This window comes from Euleptes europaea, chromosome 10 (assembly GCF_029931775.1).
Source record: "Euleptes europaea isolate rEulEur1 chromosome 10, rEulEur1.hap1, whole genome shotgun sequence".
NCBI classification, from domain to species: domain Eukaryota; kingdom Metazoa; phylum Chordata; class Lepidosauria; order Squamata; family Sphaerodactylidae; genus Euleptes; species Euleptes europaea.
In genome coordinates, this window is record NC_079321.1 from 74,051,671 (window position 1) to 74,074,784 (window position 23,114).

At 45.5% G+C, this 23,114-nt stretch overlaps 1 protein-coding gene across 2 annotated transcripts in view; it reads left to right on the forward strand.

The window, feature by feature from the left end:
- NKAIN2 (sodium/potassium transporting ATPase interacting 2) overlaps positions 1-23,114 on the forward strand; it is a 722,370-nt gene that overhangs the window by 698,977 nt on the left and 279 nt on the right. For both annotated transcript variants that reach the window (XM_056856242.1, XM_056856243.1), the window contains one exon: positions 17,977-18,058. In XM_056856242.1, coding sequence (XP_056712220.1) covers positions 17,977-18,058 — 82 coding nt within the window. The remainder of the gene's footprint in view (positions 1-17,976; positions 18,059-23,114) is intronic.

Below are 23,114 nucleotides of genomic sequence, written 5' to 3' on the forward strand. Positions count from 1 at the left end.
AAGGAAGCCTGTTCCACTGGGAAACTGCTCTAACTCCTAGAAAATTCTTCCTAATGTCTACACGGAAACTCTTTTGATTTAATTTCAACCCGTTGGTTCTGGTCCGACCTTCTTGGGCAATAGAAAACAACTCGGCACTCTCCTCTATATGACAGCCCTTCAAGTACTTGAACATGGTTATCATATCCCCTCTCAGTCGTCTCCTCTTCAGGCTAAACATACCCAGCTCCTTCAACCTTTCCTCATAGTACTTGGTCTCCAGACCCCTCACCATCTTAGTTGCCCTCCTCTGGACACGTTCCAGCTTGTCTACATCTTTCTTAAATTGTGGTGCCCAAAACTGAACACAGTACTCTAGCTGAGGTCTAACCAGAGCGGAGTAAAGAGATACCATCACTTTGCGTGATCTGGACACTATACTTCTGTTGATGCAGCCCAAGACTGCATTTGCCTTTTTAGTTACCGCATCACACTGCTGACTCATGTTCAGTGTTTGGTCTACTAAGACCCCAAGATCCTTTTCACACACACTACTGCTCAGACAAGTCTCCCCCATCCTATAATTATGCATTTGATTTTTCCTACCTAAATGCAGAACTTTACATTTGTCTTTGTTGAAGTGCATTTTATTAGTTCTAGCCCACTTCTCCAGCCTGTCAAGATCATCCTGCATCTTGGCTCTGTCTTCTGTCTCTGTATTTGCTACCCCTCCCAATTTAGTATCATCTGCAAATGTAATAAGCATCCCCTCTATTCCTTCATCCAAATCATTTATAAAGATGTTGAACAACACAGGGCCCAGCACAGATCCCTGAGGAACTCCACTAGTCGCTTCTCTCCAAGTGGATGAGGAACCATTAACTAGCACTCTTTGGGTACGATCTGTCAACCAGTTGCAGATCCACCTAACAATAATAGGATCTAAACCACATTTTCCCAATTTGTCAGCTAGAATACTATGTGGAACCTTATCCAAAGCCTTACTGAAATCTAGATAAACTATGTCTACAGCAATCCCCTGATCCAGCAAGGTAGTAACTTTCTCAAAAAAGGAGATAAGATTAGTCTGACATGACTTATTCTTGAGAAACCCGTGCTGGCTCTTAGTGATCAGATCCATCCTTTCTAAATGCTCAAGGACTGACTGTTTGATGATTTCTTCCCAGCCTGGTTGACAGGAGATGAAAGAGACTGTAGCTCACTTTGCTTTCTGCCTCTCTTCTCTCCTTCTTTCTCACCATAGTGCATTAGACACCAGTTTAGCACCTGAAGTACTAGGGGTGTCCTGGAAAATTTAGCCTCTGAGGAGTGAGAACATTAATGTCAGGCATTCAGGAGGCTACATGGATACACTTCATGTCAAATCTGCCCAAACATTATTCAAGATACTGGGCGGGGGGGGAGATAATCTTTCCTTCTCCTGCCAAGGGGGGGGGGTTAGAGTGCACACCAGGATTGATTGGTTTGTTGCTGTGGCTATGGAAAAGCCCATGGCTCCTTCTAGTGACATCATAATGAGTCAAGATCGGACTATGAAAAAATGATGAGGACCACCAATGTATTCAATAGTCACATAGTGCAGCATAGAAAAGAGATCTACATTTTGGGTCACAATAAATAGGGAATTGAATGCCCAAAAATGACCTGACCTTGGTTGCCTGCTGTTTCTGACCCTCTGTAAACTCTTCATAAGCTCTTTGTGTGTGTGTGTGTGTGTGTGTGTGTGTGTGTGTGCATACACATGCTAGCATATGCTTACTTTCAATATTTGGAAGTATAAATGAGTACGGCAAATCTTAGACAGTGTTCTGTTGGACTTTAATGATCACTGATGTGGCAGGTAGTACTAAATATGCCATCAGCTTAAGAGAAGACCAAAGCTGAGGGGGATTTGTTGTTTGTTTGTTTGTTTTAAAAGGCTTTCTCTGTTTGGTAGGAATGTTATTTATTTACATTTTATTGATTAAGACTTCCTGGAGGCAAATTAAATGAAATTGCCCTCCGTCAGAGTCATTTTAACATATCCAGGGTTTACTGGAAAATTGTTGTGTGAATATTTCTGTAATAGTATTTGTGGACCCAGGTGCAAGAGCCATTACCCCCCCCCCAAAAAAAATTGATTAACAAATACAACATACACAGATAGTCGGGTATAAAAAGGCCACAGCTTTATTGGTTACAACAGACAAGGATCATATTGGTGACGCATAAGGGGCAGATCTGAGCATCGAGTGACCACCCTGTCACTCGATGTAACCATCCACAACCCGATTGTTGGGGCAGCAACTGGAGTGGTGTAACAGTGGTACCACTAGGACAAAAATCTCTGAGTGATTCCTATGCCACCTGGGAATGGAGCCACACATCACCCCCCAAGCTGGCCATTCCTGGTCAGCTCCACCCCAAGACCCCTAATGGGGGGTCCCCATCAAAGGGGGAAGACACATACACAGACACATCTTCCCTGGATTGGATCCAACCCAATACCAAAAACCACCAAGCTGTGACAAACTAACAGAAAAGCCTCAACATAGGGAGGGTCCGCTGCTCCAGGAATGTCAAGGCCAGGCTGCTGTGCAGCTCAACCTTAAATAGGCCCAAAGGGGGCATGGGCAAGCAGGCATGTCCACGTCATCAAAAATTGCCACCGACGTGGCGACTGACCCACCCCAAACCAGCTATAGGCTCTTAAGAAGGGAAGGGCAGGGAAGGGTGAAACACAGCAGCCCAGCCATGCAGCCGGCAAGGCAGGGTTGTCCTGGAGGACGAGGATCGTGAAGCTCCAATTTGGAAGAAAATAGCCACACCGGGACACAAGAGCAGCACCGGGTGAGTACTTCTACCACTTCTTTGCGGACCCAGGTGCAAGAGCCGTTTTCCCTTCAAATTGATTAACAAATACAACATACACAGATAGTTGGGTATAAAAAGGCCACAGTTTTATTGGTTACAACAGACAAGGAGCATTTGGGTGATGCATAAAGAGCAGATCCGAGCATCAAGTGACCACCCTTTCACCTGATGTAGATATCCCTAACCCGATTGTTGGGGCAGAACAGCACAACAGCACCGGGGAGCAGCACAATCGCACTACCGCATACCATCCTCATGGCTTGCTCTTGACACCAATGCACTATGCTACGATCCACACCATCTTTAATACACCTGTCAAATAAAACAACAAGAAAATGGTAATAATATGAATCTTGTGTTTGATCATTTATGGATATACGTCTGGTAGGCGTCTGACCTCCAGTGACCAATTGATCTGATGTCTCCCTCAGATAATCCCAAAGCATTGGCAGTGGTGGCCGCCCCAATACAAAATGAATGAGTTCCAAATTCCTTGGATGGAAGGACCGCAGCATCCAGGCAGAACCTTAACACTGCCAATAACTGGTACCTAGTGAGCAGTGACATGTCCTTGTGTATGAAAAAGGGGCCCGAAGCTCGGGATTGTATCCATAAGTAGGCCTTTAAAGTGGATAAAGGGCAGCAGGGGTCAGAGTGCCCATGTGCTTTGCTGTAAAACACTGGTTCCCAACCAGGGGTCCGCGAGAACTAAATTAAGGTCCGCGAAACAAAGTTATAAACCCATAATAAATTAATATTTTCAATTAAAAGTTCTCTATTATAAAAATATATATTCAAATATTATTCTAAGTTTACTGTTTAACTAACAGTTATGATTAAAGTTTATTTTCAAATTCTCTGCATTTTTATTTTGAACCTTGGGGTCCCTGCACCCAACAAAAAAGTCCTAGTGGTCCCTGGTCAAAAAAAGGTTGGGAACCACTGCTGTAAAAGGATAAAGCAACGATGTGAAGTGCCAATGTCCAACAGGTTCTGCTCTTTCATAAAAACAAGGTACCTTATAACGGTGTCCTGGGAAACAGGAGGGGATCCAGGCTCCCCTATACACACTGCAAATGTCATGGCCAACTGAAAAGCCCATGCATAAGAATGCAGCGCGGAGGGGGTGATTGAGCTGAATGCTCCCTTCCAGATTAGCTGACACCAAGGGACTACAGGTCTGGGTGTCAGTTTGCGCCTGGTGCCAATGTCCTGAACCTTGCTTCCTGAAATTGAGATAATGCATCTGCAATTTTGTTATCAAGCCCTGAAACATACTTAGCAGGAAAAGAGATGTTATTGTTTAAACAAATCAACACAAATTTGCTCACCAGGAATATGACCCACTCAGAGTGCGAGGACTGCCTGTTGATAATCCAGACAATGGTTATCACACCAAAAGAGAACCTATGAGTTCGCCAGAGCGTCCCCCCAAATGTAATCTGCAACCAGAATCGGGAATTGCTCTAAAAAAGTTAGGTCCCTCAATATCCCTGCCTGGGTACAAGCTGCCGACCACTTTTGCACACACCACTGCCCCATGAAATACACCCCAAACCCAGTACTGCCCACTGTATCAGAATGCACTTGTAATGAAGATTTCATATCCTGCTGTGATTGCCATAGTGAGACCCCATTATAATCCCTCAAAAAGGCCTGCCATACTTGGAGGTCAGCCTTTATGCCCTTTGTGACCCATATACAGTGGTACAGAGCTTTGGCCCCAGATGTGGATCTGGCTAAATGAGCACCGAAGGCCTGAACCTTTGCATTCACTATTTTGGGCAGCTCACGAGGAGATTTCAAATTGGCACTCAAAGGGAAGGTGCGGGCCAACAAAAGGGATCCTAAAACCTGATGAAAACCCATTCCAAAGGAATTTTGCAGTCTCACAGTGGGGTATCTTTCCAGCCAGCAAGCTAACTGGTCAAGCTGAATTGGGGTTGGGCACCATGTGAAGTACAGAGCTTTGGCCCCAGATGTGGATCTGGCTAAATGGGCACCGAAGGCCTTACCCAGCCATACTGTCAGGCCTGTTCTCTGCTGAAGCGGCCTGACTGAGATTGTTTTGGTTTCACCAGGTGCTGTTTAAGGACAGCTCTGCCAACCGCCGAATTCTAGTCTGCTTCTGAGTCCCATGGGAATCCACCCTCGTTGGGAGGGGGGTTGCCATGACTTCCATTGCTATCTTGATAGGTTCGGTTCGTGTCCTCGCTTTTAGTGGGAAAAGCAGCAGATTGGATGGTCCTCCAGTTTGACACCCGGGCCCAATCCATCCGCTCGCTCAATGAATTTATGCGAGCGTTAAGACAACAGTTTGAGGACCCGTTTCAAGGGGGAAAGGCCAAAGCTGCCCTTCTACAACTCCGGCAAGGATCCTCATCGGTCAGGGACTTTGCCGATGAGTTCCAAAGACTCGCTAGTAAAATCATGGATTGGACTGAGGCTACTCGAGTACATTACTTCCGAGAAGCCCTGCACCCAGAGATATTGAACTGGGCTTATGTGCACCGAGATCCCGCCACCCTGGAGGAGTGGATCCTACTAGCTGAAGAAGTAGAAAGCCGCCGCCAGTTCATTTCTCTTGCCTGACGAGGGGCCAAAGAGGGGGGAAGCTAGAAACCTCCCCACAGAGCCGCAGCGCCTATCCTGCGGAGGCCGGCTCAACCTGCACAAGACTGAGTGTCCCGTTTCCAAAGGGGAGCCTGCCTCGTTTGCGGTGCCATGGGTCACTTTGCTGCAACTTGCCTGTCACGTCCAGAGCAGCCAACTCCTGCTCCTCGCCCAGAGGGGATGCCTCGCGGTAGAGGACACGCCGGAGGAGATGCGCCGCGTCTGACCGCAGCATTACGCAGGGGTCGGAGGGCGCCCCCGGCATTTCACATCGAGGAACCGCAGAGGATGGCTCTGGATTGTTGGACTAAGACTGCCACTGGGATCCCCCTGACTTGAATCTGGAGTCTCCCCTGGATCTATCAAAAAATGGACTGGGTCTGTGGTGAGTGGAGTGACACCGCAGACCTCCACAGATGTTACCGCAAAACCCAAGGCTCCCCTAATGGTGAGTGAAGTGGCAAAAACAGTGTATGTGGATGTAATGTTACAACACTACAGGAAGGGTCCCCCGTTACAAGTTAAAGCCCTTATAGACTTGGGGTGTGCCCGCTCTTTGATTAATGAAGCCACCTTTAAGGCACTTAAAGTGAAGTCAGTAGCTGTACCGGCCCCTGTTCACTTCGCCCAGATGGATGGCAGTGACTTTAAAGGTGGGCCTGTCGATCGTCGCACCTGGGGAGTAGCGATGGGAATAAGCCACCATTGGGAACAAATCAACTTCACCATAGCCCCCAATATCAGATACGCTGTAGTTTTGGGTATAAACTGGCTGAGGGGACCCAGCCCCTCCATCGACTGGGGAGCCGAGACTTTGTCATTTTCCAGCCCAGGCTGTGAACGGCACCGATACGAAGTCACTGTCAAAACCATGCTCCTGTCAACCCCTGCCTTGGCTTCAGACACTAATGAGTCTCCCCAAATACCTGCTGAATACTGGGACTTTGCAGATGCTTTTAATGTGCAGGAATGTGATATACTACCCCCTCACCGCAGAACAGACTGTGCTATTGAGGTGGTGGGAGATGGGAAACTTACTAAAAGTAAAATTTACCCCATGAGCGCATCGGAACGAACTGTGCTACGTGAATTCTTGGACAAAAACCTAGCTCGAGGTTTTATCCAACCCTCTACCGCTCCTTCTTCAGCCCCTGCTTTCTTCGTGCGCAAGAAGACAGGTGATTTGCGGTTATGCATCGACTTCCGAAAGCTCAATGCAGTCACCCAATCTAATGCCTACCCCATTCCTCTAATCTCAGACCTTTTGGGACAACTGAAAGAGGGACGTATTTTCACCAAGTTAGACTTGGTTGAAGCCTATTATAGAATCCGAATTAGGGACGGGGATGAGTCCCTCACAGCCTTCTCCAGTTGCTTTGGCATGTTCGAATTCTTAGTGATGCCTTTTGGATTAAAAGGGGCCCCAGGGTTCTTCATGCAATTCATTAACTAAATCTTATATGTCTTACTATATAAAGGAGTGCTGGTTTACTTAGATGACATTCTAATTTACTCTAAAACTATGGATGAACACGTTGCCCAGGTAAGGGAAGTGTTACAACGTCTCAAAGATAATCAATTCTATGTTAAGTTGTCCAAATGCGAATTCCACCAACGACAGTTGACTTTTCTGGGCTATATAATTTCACACCAAGGTCTCACCATGGACCCTGAAAAGGTGCAGGCTGTAACAGATTGTGAACACCCTCAACACGCAAACAGGTTCAGCAATTTCTTCGGTTCACTAACTTCTACAGGGGATTCATTCCCAACTTCGCGCAAGTTGCACTCCCCATCACTGATTTCCTTAAGACTAAGGGAAAGGGAAGTGCAGCCACATTGCCTGCGGCTAAAGTAAATTGGACCCCCCCCCAGTGCCAAACTGCATTTGAGACCCTCAAGGAACTATTTACCTCTGAACCGGTATTAAATCACCCTGATCCTGAGCAAATGTTTGTAGTCCAGGTTGACGCCTCAGACGTGGCAATGGGGGGTACGCTGCTTCAGCAGGGGAAGGACTGTCAAATGCATCCGTGCGCTTACTTCTCTAAGAAGTTCACGCAGCATCAACTAGCCAATCTGGGAAAAAGAAGCGGCCGCCGTGCACCATGCCCTCACGGTATGGAGACAATTTTTAGAAGGTTCTAAGGTCCCTTTTGAGGTGTGGAGCGATCACAAGAACCTGGAAGCGCTAACGGGGGCCCGTAAACTGTCCGCGAAACAGGTTCACTGGGCGGTAGGGCTGTTGATTCGGCTCGGCCCGAACCGAAAAACAGCTGAATTTCCCCCAATTCGGTGGTTTTTCAGTTTGGATTGAACCGAACTCAAAAAAGGGGAGAAATGGAGAGCCGAATTCGGCGAGTTCGGGGTGTTCCTAAATAAATTTGGCAAATTCAGGCCCTTTAAACAGATCTGCGCCTTCCAGCTGGAAGGAGCAAATCTGTTTCCCCCCCCCCCCGTGCGCCTTCAGGGAGCTTCCCTGAAGGAGCGCGGGGGGCCCTTTAAATAGATCTGTGCCTCCCGGCCGGCTCAGATCTTCCCCCCCTGCCCGCCTTCAGGGAGCTTCCCTGAAGGCGCGCGGGGGGTCTTTAAATAGATCTGTGCCTCCCGGCCGGGAGACACAAATCTGTTTAAAGACCCCCCGCGTGCCTTCAGGGGGCTTCCCTGAAGTCCCGGGAAGAGGGGCGGGGGAGTCTTTAAAACCCTCTGCGCTGCCTGCACAGACAGCGCAGAGGGGCTTGATAACCCACCGCCCCTCTTCCCGGGAGTCCCGGGAAGAGGGGCGGGGGGTCTTTAAAACCCTCTGCCCTGCCTGCGCAGACAGCGCAGAGGGGCTTGACAACCCACCGCCCCTCTTTCCGGGAGTCCCGGGAAGAGGGGCGGGGGGTCTTTAAACCCCTCTGCCGCTCCGCGCCTTCACGGACTCCCCTGAAGGCGTGCGTGGAGCCCTTTAAATAGATCTGTGCCTCCCGGCTGGGAGGCACAGATCTATTCCACGCCCCCCCCCCACGCGCGCCTTCAGGGGACTCCATCGGCATGGCCCTATCCACATACCAAAACCCATCAAGCTTAAAACCCAACAGACAATGGTCCCTTGGGTTCACTGGCAGTAACTGGAAGGCTGACTTGATGTCACATTTTGCCATAACAGCACCCACCCCACATGCCCACACTATGCGTACAGCCTGATCAAAGGATGCATAGCGCACTGTATAATATTTTGCTGGAATGGTGTCATTAACAGAGGCCCCTTTTGGATAAGGCAGATGATGTATCAATCTGTATTCACCTGGGGTCTTTTTTGGAACAATGCCTATGGGGACACTCTGAGGTTAGGAAGCTGGGGAGAAAGGAGTGGCTTGGCAACCCTCCCAGCTATACACTCCTTCTGAACCTTTGCATTCACTACTTCGGGCAGCTCACGAGAAGATTTCAAATTGGCACTCAAAGGGAAGGTGCAGGCCAACAAAAGGGATCCTAAAACCTGATGAAAACCCATTCCAAAGGAATTTTGCAGTCTCACAGTGGGGTATCTTTCCAGCCAGCAAGCTAACTGGTCAAGCTGAATTGGGGTTGGGCACCATGTGAGGCAACCAGAGACAGGAAGACTGTTACTTTCCTCCCCCTGTGGAAGCACCTGAGGCAGCACTTGGTCCACCCTCCTTCCTGCTACCATTGGGAAGAGGGCGGCTGCCTTGAAAGGGCTGTTGGCCACCCCTATTACGAGGGCAGAATGGCCTGGGATGAGGACCAAAACAATTATTGCAATTGTGCTTGTATTTGCAACAAGCACGCTGGCATTTCCCTTGGTTGTATTTCCAGCAAACTCTGTGGGCAGGCTCACTTCTAAAGGCACCCTTGCCAGATCTATTAGCCTCAAACTTGTTCCTTACTTGTGTGCCCATGTATAAAAGCCAGAGATTGTCATTGAGTAAGTCCCAATGTGTGTGTTCACTATGAGAGGCGTGCTCAAAGTACCCATCTAAAATGTGCTCCTGCACTTTTCTGGCCAAATGTATACCTGGAGTCCTCAGCGTCAGTGTAAGCCAGAGATTTCACCCCAGTGTTCGCAGCCTGCCCAGTGACCCAAACAGCCTCGGAGCTTTTAATCGCACTTTCCATCATCCTGGATGCCCACACTGGAAGTCCCAGGAACTCGAGCCATCGCCACCCAATAACACTGAGAAATATGAGTAGATTCCTCATCAGAAGAAGACTCACCCATTGACTACTCACTGCTAGAATGGTACCATCTACGATGAGAGCTCTTCCATAAGAACATAAGAAAGGCCCTGCTGGATCAGACCAAGGCCCATCAAGTCCAGCAGTCTGTTCACACAGTGGCCAACCAGGTGCCTCTAGGAAGCCACTAACAAGGATGAGTGCAGCAGCACCATCCTGCCTGTGTTCCACAGCACCCAAAATAATAGGCATGCTCCTCTGATACTAGAAAGAATACGTAAGCAGCATGACTAGTATCCATTCTAACTAACAGCCATGAATACCCCTCTCCTCCATGAATATGTCCACTCCCCTCTTAAAGCCCTCCAAGCTGGCAGCCATCACCACATCCTGGGGCAGGGAGTTCCACAATTTAACTATGCGTTGTGTGAAAAAATACTTCCTTTTATCTGTTTTGAATCTCTCACCCTCCAGCTTTAGCAGATGACCACGTGTTCTAGTATTATGGGAGAGGGAGAAAAACTTATCCCTGTCCACTCTCTCCAAACCATGCATAATTTTATAGACCTCTATCATGTCTCCCCTCATCTGCCTTCTTTCCAAGCTAAACAGCCCTAAGTGTCTTAACCGCTCCCCATAGGACAGTTGCTCTAGTCCCCTAATCATTTTGGTTGCTCTTTTTTGCCCCTTCTCAAGCTCTGTAATATCCTTTTTTAGGTGTGGTGACCAGAACTGTACACAGTATTCCAAGTGTGGTCTCACCATAGATTTGTACAAGGGCAGTATGATATCAGCAGTTTTATTTTCTATTCCTCGTCTAATTATGGCCAGCATGGAATTCGCCTTTTTTACAGCAGCCACACACTGGGTTGACATCTTCATTGAGCTATCCACTAACACCCCAAGATCCCTTTCTTGGTCTGTTGCTGCCAGCACAGATCCCATCAGTGTATATGTGAAGTTAGGATTTTTTTTGTCCCAATATGCATCACTTTTCACTTTCCTTTTCTTGGGGACCTCCAGTCTCATGCTCACCTTATCCACAAGGATAACTGAGTTCCTAGACAGGCGAGGCGAGGCCTGGTGGCAGATTGGCAGCCCTGGATCTGCTACCCCTGCCCCTCGGGAGAGATGCAGCAGCAGGAGTGGTGATGGGCCGTGGCTCAGCATCAAGATTTTCAATCCTCATCGTGAGGTGCTCCAAGACCTTTGATAAGCCTCCAACAGCATCATCTGTGTGAAACCTGCTCCTGGGAACCTGTAAGAGGCCAGGGCATTCCGAGGTAAAGGGAACAGCATGCTGCCTCTGAGCAGTCGCAGCCTTAGGGGAATGAGTTGGCCTGCTGCCCCCATCAGACCTGACCCTTTTAGCTGGTCTTCCCCCTTCTCCCAGCTGTAGCAGGTTGTGCACCCCCTTTGTAAGCAACAATAACCTTCTTAGGAGGCATTGTCCCAGCAATAATTAACTTTCCCAATTAATCCACACAGACTACATGTCCCAATTCAACTCAGAAAATGCCTTTGCCTCATAAATAACACCTGCTAGAGTGGAAAAGATTATAAAGTCAGTTCACAGCACCAACACAACCACAAGGGCCCCAAATGAATATTTAAGGGAAAGGGAGAGGCAAACAGGGACTCAGGTCCTCCCGCTATGCCAAGCAGACAGCCAGTATCTGCTAGCCCAACACACTCCCAACACCCAAGCAGGCCCAAGGAGACTCACCCACCTTGACACATGCAAGCCGGAAAAAGGGGAGGAAAGTTGTGACCGAGATTAGCGAGCCGTGGGTCTTGCGGGCACAGGGCCAATCTGTGGGTCCACTGCCTGACACCTACCACCTTCTGAGGATGCTGACCCACCCCCACCCAATACCATTCACCCATAGATCCCCCCATAGTTCAAATGATGCACAAAGTCTTTGTTGGATGGAAACTGGCCACAGTTTATTGGTTTATTGGTTACAGCTCTAGGCACTGGTGTAGCATAGGGGTGGGATGCAGGCTTCAGCTGACCCATCTGTCAAACTGAAGTGCTCCTGCACCCAGCCCACCTGCTGGGAGCAGCCTGAAATGGTAGTATGTGGGACCCACATGGACAGAAGCCAGCTGTGTGGGTCCCCTGCCACTTGGAAGGAAGCCATCCCCGCAGCCCCCAAGCTGGGCATGTACCAACCAGGCCTCCCCCAAAACCCCTTATTGGGGTCCCCAGAGCAGGGGAAAGGGGGCATGCAGGCCAGCATTCCCTCCAAACTGGATCTAGCCCCATGCCCAAACCACCTACCTCTGAAGTTGTGACAAGAAAACATTTAAAAACAAAACAGCATAGGGAGGGTGGGCAGGACAAATGCAAGAGAAGAACTGAGAGCAGGATCGAGCAGGCAGCTCCTTAAATACCCGCCCGGTGGACTTGAGTGAAAACCTCAGGTCTGACTGCACTGGCTGGGAAGCATCAGCCTGCTGATGGGGCCTGATTAGGCCATTCAAATCTTGGCCAGCCAGGAAGCTCCTCCCCTGCAGGGCCCTGATTGGCCCCCTTGGCCTGCAGGGGAAAGGAGGTGAGGATGCAGCATGGCCACCATTTGCTGGAGGGCTCACCAACACGTGGGAGCCAGGGAGTTACAACAGGTATTTGGTAATGGCAGAAAAGTCTGTGATAACTAGGAACCAATAATGTGTCTTTCTGGAGCTGCATAAAGCATTACCCAGAAAGATTAGTAGAGGGAGAATTCTTCAAATTTCCCCAGGAATTAATTAAGGCAACGTCGATACTGGGGCCCTAATGGAAGGTACGCCAGTTTCAGCTCGCAGCAGGGCAGCTGGAGGCCCCTGAGGCAAGATTGAAATTCTCCTTAAAAAGGAATTTTGTATTATCTCTGGGCTTCATACTGTGTTGTCATCCCAACTCCAGATCTCGGCCCATACAAGAATTGGGCAATGACTTTACTCTGGAGCTGCTTCAAGTGGGGAACAATCAAGAAGCCACCTTTTGAATGGTAGAACTTAAGGATAGCCCCAGTTGATCTCACTCCATATGAGCCTTCCAAGAAAGGTTTTCAGAGAATGTAACCCTGATATATTTAAAACTGTGGCACTGATCTATTGGAGTATTGTCTATATGCCACTGAAATTTTCTGGACTTCTTTCTGAAAACCATCACTTTAGTCTTAGTATGGTTGATACATAAAGACTCTTCTTTATAAAAGTTACTAAGCCTGTGCAGCATCCTCATAAGGCCAACTCTTCAACCTTTATAGGATATTTTAATCATTCTATAGAGGCAGATGCCTAAGGCTGACTCAGGTCTTACTCACCGCCACACTTTCATATGCTGACACGCCACACTACTGGACGTAATACTGGTTTTGGTCATACTGATGACAAGAATGCCATTGGTAGTGGTTGGTGCTGGGAGGAAGCCATTCCACACAAATGAGGAGAGAAACACATCCATCCCAATAAAATACTGTAAAATGCAGCTGCCAAGTGGAAGCACACAGTCTCCACACTGGTTGGGTAAGGTATGTATTTAGTTTGGTAGTCTTCAGTCTTTCAGACAACCCATTTTAACCACCTTTAACCCTGGGCAGTGATAACGGGCCCACTAAGTGGCAAGCATATGACATCACAATCATGTGACATGAAGAGTGGGAACCAGATTTATGACCTCAAGGCCAGTTCAAGGGCAGCAGACCAAAAGAGCAAGGGACAGGAAACACAAGCTGAGCACAAGGAGATGTACTATAGTGAGGAACAAATCAAGTTTTAGAGCCATGGAGGACCTCACCTCATCATGTTGCTTGCAAAGCGAGGCAAGAGGTATGGCCCCACACAAGTAGCAAGTCCTTCCAAAAAGAAGCAAAAAAGTCAGTTCTTTAGGATGTGCCACCCCACAGGCGGGGTTCCACAGGGTCCCTACCTGCCACAGGGTCCCAATCCATAGGTTGAAGACCACTGGTCTAGTTCACTACTTATTTCATTTCTGTTATTTGCTACCCTTTGTTGCCTGGATGGTGATGAGATGGATGATTTTGCTATTTTGTGCCATGTTCTTTCTTTCCTATTTATCCATCTGCTTTTTCAGCTGATTCTTTCTCTGCGGCCCTTTGTGAAAGCTCCCAAGCCGCAGAGCTATGTTTGTGCCAGCAGAGCCCCTTGTGTTCAGTGCAGTTGCCATTTCTTGTGGAGAAAAACATCTGTGCAAATATTTCTAGAAACCAAATTGAATAGCAATTTCCAACTTACAGGGCATTTGTGCAAACCAGATGAACCTGCTCTTAACTGGTATGTGTTTCCGCAGCTACTGTTAAACCTTACTTTTTATACACTTCTAAGTTTTAGGGGCAGCGTACTGGTCTCAGGAGGGACCCCACAGCAAGGAGAAATATGCTGTCAATCCATGATGTGTGTTATTTCAGGAATATAAAACCCTTTGGTGCATTGGGAGCATGGGCTGCTCCTTCTACATGGGGGCACTGAAAATGGACATTGGCAGCTGCATTGGGTGACTTGATAATAATTGCTGCTGTGTGAATCCATAGGACACTGTCAAAGCTTCTGTTACAGGATTCTGATCTACAGATGTGTTATTAGCTTTATGCTTTTGGGGAGGGCCCAATGGTATTTGGTGTTTTACACATTGTTCTTTGCACTTCTGAAAATAACTTAAAAGTGTTGCAAGTACATAAAGGGATATATTTATTAGCACAAATAGATGTCACTAAACAATCTTTGCAACCACATAACATTCTTATTCCCCTCTACAATCTCCAGATGGAAGAAATGGATCAGATATTTCATCTTCTGTCAGAAGGCTAGAAAGACCCCTTCTTGTTTGTTGTGTTTGAGAAAGACACAGCAGTAGAGGAGCAAGGGCCAGACTATGCACAGGGGAATAAGTCTTACTGACACTAGTGGCACTTATATCTGGGTAATCACGCACAAGATCAGGCTGTGTGAGATTTAACATTATACATCCTTGAATGAAATGCATCAAACTTTTATGTATCCCATCAGTGGGATTATGGCTCTGTACTTTTAGATTTGTTTGCGAAGGGGAAACATTATTAAGGGAACTACAGCAGTGATGAGGATGGTGTAGAAGACAGAAAATGTACTAAAGTGCATTTGATAAATCACTTTAGGATTTAGAGTTTCTGTGGTCATCCAGTCAATAAACTTTATTTATTCATTCCATGCTAACACTTAGGACTTAGTCAGGACTTAGAAACAGTGTGACACTTTTACTGACCTTTTAGGAACGGCCAGGATAAAAAGGGCAGCTGAAAGGGCAGCAATTGGCATTGGGGGGGGGGGTTTAAGGGGGGGAGGGGAATTTATTACTTTCAGCTCAATCTGGACACCACAGATTCCAAAAAGCTAGTTAGGGTTCTGAAATGCTAGTGAGGAAGAAAAAATGCATTATTGTTTACAGACATTGGGTGCCATTATACTGCAATCGCTATATACAGTGTCTATTCAGGCTCGAAAAATCTGAAGAAATTGACTGAAAGCTAGTTTGGGAAAAACATATAGAACAGAAGAGCAGCAGAGGACATGCAAGACGATGAAGGAGTTGGAGCTCCATGCGTTATAAGGAAAGGCTAAAGTCTCTGGGATTTTTCAGTTTACAAAAAACAACTGAGGGACATGATAAAAGTCTATAAAATTAGGCATTGTGTGGAGGAAGTGGATAGAGAGGCTTTTTCTCCCTCTCTCAAATTACTAAAAGTTTGGTGCGCCCAGTGAAGTTCATGGGGAAAAGTTCAGCACAGATTAAATATTTCTTCAGTCAATAAGTATTTAAGCCATGGAATTCACTGACTATAGTCATGACAAGTGGGGGGCTGCGAAACATGCAGGGGGTGGAGGGGTGGGAATTTCACCTGCCCCTCCACCCGCTCACTTTCCAGCCTGGCTTCAGCCAGACAGCAGCTACTGGCTACTGCTGCAGCAGAACCGTCTTTCCCTCCCTCTCTCCCTTTCTCCTTCTCTCCCTCTTGGCAGGTAGGCATGCTGAGGCCTCTGCCGGGAGCCACCTCTCTCTCTCTCTCTTTCTTTCTCTCTTTTCCTCTCTCTCAGTGGGAGCCGCTGCCAGGCCCAGCATGGCTCTTGGGCTGTGCCACTACCGCCGGCACAAGCCTGAGGTGGTAAGTGCATTCTCTGCGGTTGTGCAGAGAACACTATTTTATTTGGGGGAAATTCAAACCCTCCATATATATTTTTTTAAAAAAAATCTTTTTGGGTTTTTCTGCAGACCCAGGGGGTCCCCTGAGACTGCAGAAAAACCTGTTGCAGGGGAGTGTGTCCCCTAGCTGCAGATTTAGCAATCTGCAGGCAGGGGGCACATATGAGAATTAGATATATAGAGGATGCAGTCCTCTGATGAATGCAGGAGATTGTTCACCTCTGCCTGTCATTTCCTGTCACTGCTCTGAGTGGTGATGAAAGTTCTTTTTTTTAATGGCTGTTGGGCCAATGGTGCAATGTCACTTCTGGGGGAAACTTGGAAGCGACATTGTGCCTCTCTAGGAATCATCAGAAAATCTATGATAAAACCATAGAGTTTTTTTGTGTGTGTGTGTGGTTCTTAGAGAAGTCTGATATCACTTTTGGGAGCCCCCTAGAGGTGACATCAGCCCACTCTAGGAATTGTTAACAAATCTATCGTTTTATAATAGAGTTTCTGGTGAATCCTGGAAAGGCACAATGTCATTTCCTTGTTTTTCCTGGAACTGATATCATGCTGTTGCAACAGCCACATGCACCATTTCCCCATCCCTCCAGTCTCCTGCAGGTTACCAAGCTGGGCTGGGCTTGGCAACCCAAAATGATAGCCATGAGCATAGATGGCTTTAAGAGGGAAATGAATTCATGGAGGACAGGTCCATCAAAGGCTACTAGCCATAGTAACTAAAGGGTACCTCAATATGCAGAAGTAGGAAACTTCCAAATACCAATGATAGGAGGCAGCATCATGGGTAGGCATTTGCCTATGTGCCCATTTTGTTGGCCCTCCAGGAGAACTGGTTTGCCACTGTGTGAAACAGAATGCTGGATTAGATGGAACATCAGAAAGCTCTTCCTACGTTATGGAATTCATTGCCACAGAATATTAAAATGGTCACTAATATAAGTGGCTTTGAAAGGGGCTTATAGCACTCATTCCTCATACCGGTAGGTATGCTAGACCAAGAAACAATGCATTCTTTAAAAAATACAACAATAAGCCATGTCTGCTCTAGTACTGGTCAGAACTTACAGGTTCCTCCTTATAATGCTTGACTCAGCCTTTCAGATGTCTTTTGGCCTTTTGTTCACAGAACCACAATTTGGCTGCAAACATGGCACAATAATGTGTAACCAGTTATAACATGCAGGCTGCAAAGGAATAGCTTTGCAGTATAGAAAGCCTGTGTTGTTTATACCCATTAACTACAAGAGCAGTGTGTAATTCTCCTTTCTGGTTGTAGAGTAAATGCATATCAGTTTGTGAAGGCAAAACGCAGTCTCTGTCTTGGAAATGCTGTACTTGGTTTACATTCCTACATGTAATCCTAAACAGAGTTTCACTCTTCTAAACTCATTTACTTCAATGGATTTAGAAAGGTATAATTCTGTTTAGGATTACACTATAACCATGTTCAACGTGTTACAGTTAATGCATATACATTCTGCATGTACATCTGTTTGTAAGAAAGAGTCAACATGTGTTCACTTTACAAATGGAATTGGGGACCAGTGCCAGAATAAATATGAGGTTTAAATTTCACACTGATCTGTACCTGCATTTAAGGTAACTTGAGAATTACCCAATGCATGTATAAAGAAAAATCAAATGTACACTAGAAAAGAGCAAGAGTCCAGCAGCACCTTAAAGACTAACAAAATTGAACTTTCATGACTCATGAACACTCATACCCTGCCAAAAATTTTGTTTGTCTTTAAGGTGCTATTGGATTCTTGCGCTTTTCTACTGCTACGGACAGACTAACACGGCTACCCATCGTGATCTATCTCCAAGTGTACACTGTACATAGATGGCTTATGGCAGTATGGAATGCAAACCAAGTGCAGCATCTACAAGATAAAGACTACACTGATTTTAAATTTTGGCTTCATTGGACTTAGGTGTAACTCTGCATAGGATTGCACTGTCAGTCACTTGCATTTTTAATACACTATTCAACATGCCTGCCCAATGCAGTCTCTGTAGAAGCTTTCAGTTTTGTTTTGTTTTGTTTTGTTTTGTTTTGTTTTGTTTTAATGGTAAAGCCTATCTTTTCTGGGAATGATTTCAGCAATGAAAGCAATTTCCTCCTCTTTCAGTTGATTTCATAGGAGGATTTGACTCTTACGGCTATCAAGGCCCTCAGAAGACATCTCATTTACAACTACAGCCAATGTACATGTAAGTACTTAATTTCCAAGATAATTTGTGCTATGCCACTTTTTAAGAGGAAATATGGTATGACGAATTAGCCAGAGTTCATGGATATTTTGAATTCAAGGCATATTAAGCTGCTAATTTTTCTGTTCCACAAAATGCTGCTGTCGTCTATGACATTTGAATTAATGGCACTGATATGTAGATTGTGATATCACAGAGTTATTGTACCAGACAGCTTTAACTGATGATAAAAAACGGCTTCTGTTGTGACCCAAGGTAAAAACAACAACAACTATGTAACAGTTGTGATCTTAGTTTCACTAATGTGGAAAGAAGTTCTATAAACTTGACTTAATTTGGAGACTTTTGGATCTCTGGTTGTGCAGGTTCTGATGCCTGTATGGTGCAGCCTCCCTGCCCGCCACAGCTCTGCATTTCTCTTCGGTGGTTGTAGAAGATCAGTACACTTTCACTGCTGCTTCCACTGAAGTGCATATTGAGGCTTCAGCATACAGCAGTACCTGCTGAGGTCTAGAATTTAGGATGTAGGGGAATAACCTGAAAGTGAGAGCTCATTCATGTTAAAGTCCTGAAAGAAAAATTGGTCAGAAATGGCTAGACAAATTGCTTTTACCATGTAGTCTTTTTGTTTCTTGGGATTCACAATTTATTTATAGGCTATAAGCAAACCATGTGAGCTTTGACAGGCTCAGAGCAATCATGGTTGCTGCAAATTGTAAGACATCTAGCAGTACTAGCTTGGACCCATAAAATCTGTACATGGTTGACAGAAGTGCTCAATTTGGCTTCTAATGAGTGGATTGTATATAAAAGAAGACAATACTTGCATTAAACACAATGATGTGAAGACTCATCTGTTTAGATGCCAAGACTCTGTCCTTTCTTTTTCTCTTCTTTTAAAATAAGCCTCAAAGATGCCAATTAAGCTATTACAACTTGAACAAAAGATAGGTGAAGATGAATAACCTGGAGATACAGACATTGTAAATTGATTTTATATTTGATGGAAATGGCGTAGTTACTTGTCTTAATGGGGTTGTCATGGAAAGAAAATTATTATTTAACTTAACATTATCATTTTCTACAAACACTAAAAAATAGAAAAATGTAACATGAAAACTTTATCAGTGATGCCTATACAGCACCAATCAAAAGGTAACCTTTATTAAAGACAATAGGAATCTGAACTTAGCTGTCTATTTTTTAAAATCTATTTAAATATATACTGTCTCAACGCAAAATGTACCTGAGACAGTTTACAACACATTGAAAGAGATTTTAATACACTATTTTAATAAACTATTTGAACAAAATAAAACTAATCATAAACATACCTAAAATTTATAATGATCATAAAAACACTTCAATCTAAAACAGCATTAACTATAACAACACAAAAACACTAACAAAAGGGGGCAATCAATCATCTAAAAGCTTACTTGGATATTTTTAAAGTTTTTGCCTGTCACTATAAAATCTTCAGCAACAGTACCAGAGGAGACAAAAAAAGGACATTCTATAACTGGGGAGCCACCAGTGAAAAGCTGTATCCTCAGTGGGCACTGGCCATTCCTCCGAAGGTCAGGGAACCTGATGTAAGGCCTGAGATGAGTCTGACATTCTGGCAGGAATGTGTGGAAGCTTTCTTTATCATGGCAGCCTTTTTAGTGAAGGAAAGATTGGAAAAAAATAATGCTTTTAAAAAGTTATTTAATAAGAGAAGATGACTAAAAGTTGATATTTTATTCAGAACATCCGACAAAATGATTTAAATGTATTATGTTATTTACATAATAAAGGTCATGTCAGGTGTTTTACCAGGCAACTGGCTCAAATGTATGCTGTGTCCAGTGACTGTCAGAAATATGTACTGTTATCTGTGTAGCTCTTACATTTTCACCCTGACCTGAATAGCCCTAGGCTAGCCTGATCTCATCAGATCTCAGAAGCTAAATAGGGTCGGCTCTGGCTAGTATTTGGATGGGAGCTCTCTAAGGAAAACCAGGGTTATGATGAGGCGGCAGGCAAAGGCAAACCACCTCTGAACGTCTCTTGCCTTGAAAACTCTATGAGGTCACCATAAGTCAGATGTGACTTGATGGCAAAAAAAAGAGCACATTTCCATCCCACTTTTCCTCCAAGGAACACGTTGGGCGAAAACGCATGGTCACTTTATCCTCCTTTAATCCCTGTTTCAGCCAAGATTCAGCCAGGATCGAACGCATGCGTTTCACTTAATGTGGGTTCAATCCTGGCTAAAACAGGGATTAAAGGAGGATAAAGCGACCATGTGTTTTCGCCCAGAGTGGCATGCACTGATCTCCCTTCCCTGTTTTATCCTCACAGGGAGGGAGGGAGGTTAAAGATGTCGACTAGCCCAAGATTGTCCATTACGTTTTATTCTAGAGTGGGGATCTGGAGCTCCCAGATTCTGTTTTGACGCTCTAACCAGTGTATCTCACTGGCATTCTTTTTAGCATGAAATTCCACAAGACCAGCCATCCAAACAGACATGGGAAGCTGCCTTCTACTAAGTCAGCCCATTGTTCAGTATTGCCTACGCTGGCTAGCAACAGCTCTAAAGGGTTTCAGGATGAGAAACATCATTCTTAATATCTGAGATCTCCTGACTGGAGATAAACATGAGACCTTTTGACATGCAACCAAGTGATCTACCACAGAGCAACAGCGGCTCTAAAAGACGTTGTATGCAAGATCCTTTTTTTTCAGGAGCTTCGATGCTGAAGGCCATATCATTTGAATTGCCCCTAATGTACCTCTACAAATCAGAAAATACAGATCTTTTCATGATGCCCAGGTACCAGACTTGTGAAACATGATCCAAAACAGTTTCTCGCCTGTATTTGCCCAAAGAAATCTTTCTTTTCACTTTGGCAAATTGTTGTCCACGTACAAAATGTTATTTCTTCCAGTCACTGTTTATAGCTCCTAGGTACTTAGAGCAATTCTAATCCCATTTCTTCCTTCATAAACTATACCTTGCCATCAACATATGGCGCCTTCCAGCTGAGATATTATCCAATTCTCTTTATGTCCTCTGCTTCAAGAGTGGCTGATTGCGTTTACGGAGCTTACTAAAGCTGGATGGGAAGAAAGTTGAAGCTGTAGGGCAAAAGAAGTCAATATAAATTTTGAAGATTGCAGCTGAACACAAGCAAGCACAGGATGAACATTAACAATTCTGGGTTGCTTTTCTTCTTATTGGTTCCCAGTCTGTTTCTTACCAACAGGTAGAAGAGTTTAGCATATTCAAAGAAGTGAAACTAATATGTGGTTTGATGCTTCTAGTAAAGCATCAAAAGAGGCATTGCTATATCAAAACTCTTTAGCACTTGAAGTGGGAAGAAGCACATGACATCTTTGTCCTTGGACTTTGCCACTGCAGCATATTAGGAATTTTGGGGGGAGGGGAAAGAGAAAGAGGATGATTGTATGTTTTTGATTTTTTTTTTAATTTAGAAAATCCTCCCTCCTGTTATCTGAAGTAGTACAGTTAAAGGAAGGCTCTGCCTAGTCTTTTTTCTTGCATTTATTTATTATTTTTAGCCTAATTTTCACCCATAATTGTCCTCCGAAGTTATTTAGAAAAGAGAAAAAAATTAATACAGAAACATTAAATTATTTTAAAATGTTACATGGGGTGTGTGTGTGTGTTTTAACATGACACTTTTTAATGTGTCTTAATCCCACACAGTAATAGCATGGGGGGGATGGTTACAGAGGAAATTAGCATTTTAGTGCAAAACTGGAAATGCCAGGAAATGAGAAAAGGTGCCATGTTACACAAGGTATTGTGCTTCCTTTTTTGAGAACAAGGAACCTTGTGCTGACCATGCAAATTCTTCTAATCTGCTGGGAGAACTGCTGAGGTTCAGCACATGTGGCACCAATCGGTTGTTCTTTTTTTTGGTACCACTACTTCTCACCTTGTGGGAAGCACTCAGCACAGCTAGCCATGGACAAACAAACCCCAAGCTTGATTAAGAAAAGGCCTGGCAAATTTACATTACAAAAGAGATCACCAATATCACCTGTAAAATGCCAGTCTCTATCATAAGCCCCTCCTCAGCCACTTCTCTATCACCCTTCAAGCTAGGGTTGCCAACCTCCCAGTGGTGGCTGGACATCTCCCGCTGTTACAACTTATCTCCAGGTGATATAAATCAGTTCCCCTGGTGAAAATGGCCGCTTTGGCAATTGGACTCTATAGCATTGAAGTCCCTCCCCTCTCCAAAGCCCACCCTCCTCAGATTCACCCCCGAAATCTCCAGGTATTTCCCAACTTGGAGCTGGCAACCCTACTCCAAGCCCTTCTGTTGGAGGCGGCAGTTGCCATGGGCTACCACTGATGGTGGTCAGGCAGACATAATGACAAGAGAAAGAAATCTGCCTCTCAGTCTTCCTCTCCCAATCTATTTCCCTCCACTCCTCTAGAGTCTGACATTTACATATGGAGGAAGAGTAAGAAAGAGGTCTCAATCGCCCCCCACTCCAGCCCCCATGCCAAACTGTAAAAGTTGTGATTGATAACAAAATATTAACAATTTCTTAATTAGAACGAAGGTGGGTGGGACAGAGCAAAGTCGAATGCGATCGAAGCCAGGGGAGGCCCTCCTTTTATGCTAGGGAGTCGGACCTGAGTGAAAAAACTCAGGTCCAAAGTCCCTGTAGGGCATGCCCCTTTGCAAGAAAGGGTCTGGTTGGCCCATTTGAACTGAAGGGTGGGGCAGTGAGGCTCTCCCCGCCTCCCTAATGGCTGCCATTCTCCGCAGCAAATCGACCAGCCCAGGAGGGCCCTCCAAGCCGGCAAACAACCTCCCCTTGGCCCCGAAAGCTCCCCCGAAGCCTCCAGCACTGGCTCCCCAGCTCTTCTGTGCAGCCCACAAACGGGGACCAGGAGGTGAGTTGGGGCCCGTGCTTTCTTCCTTTCCTTCCCATGTATCAAATACTGTATGGTCAGTCCCTGACAGTGTAAATGATCTGTTAGGCAGAAGTATAGATGGCACAAGGAGGGATCCAGATCAGAACAGGCACC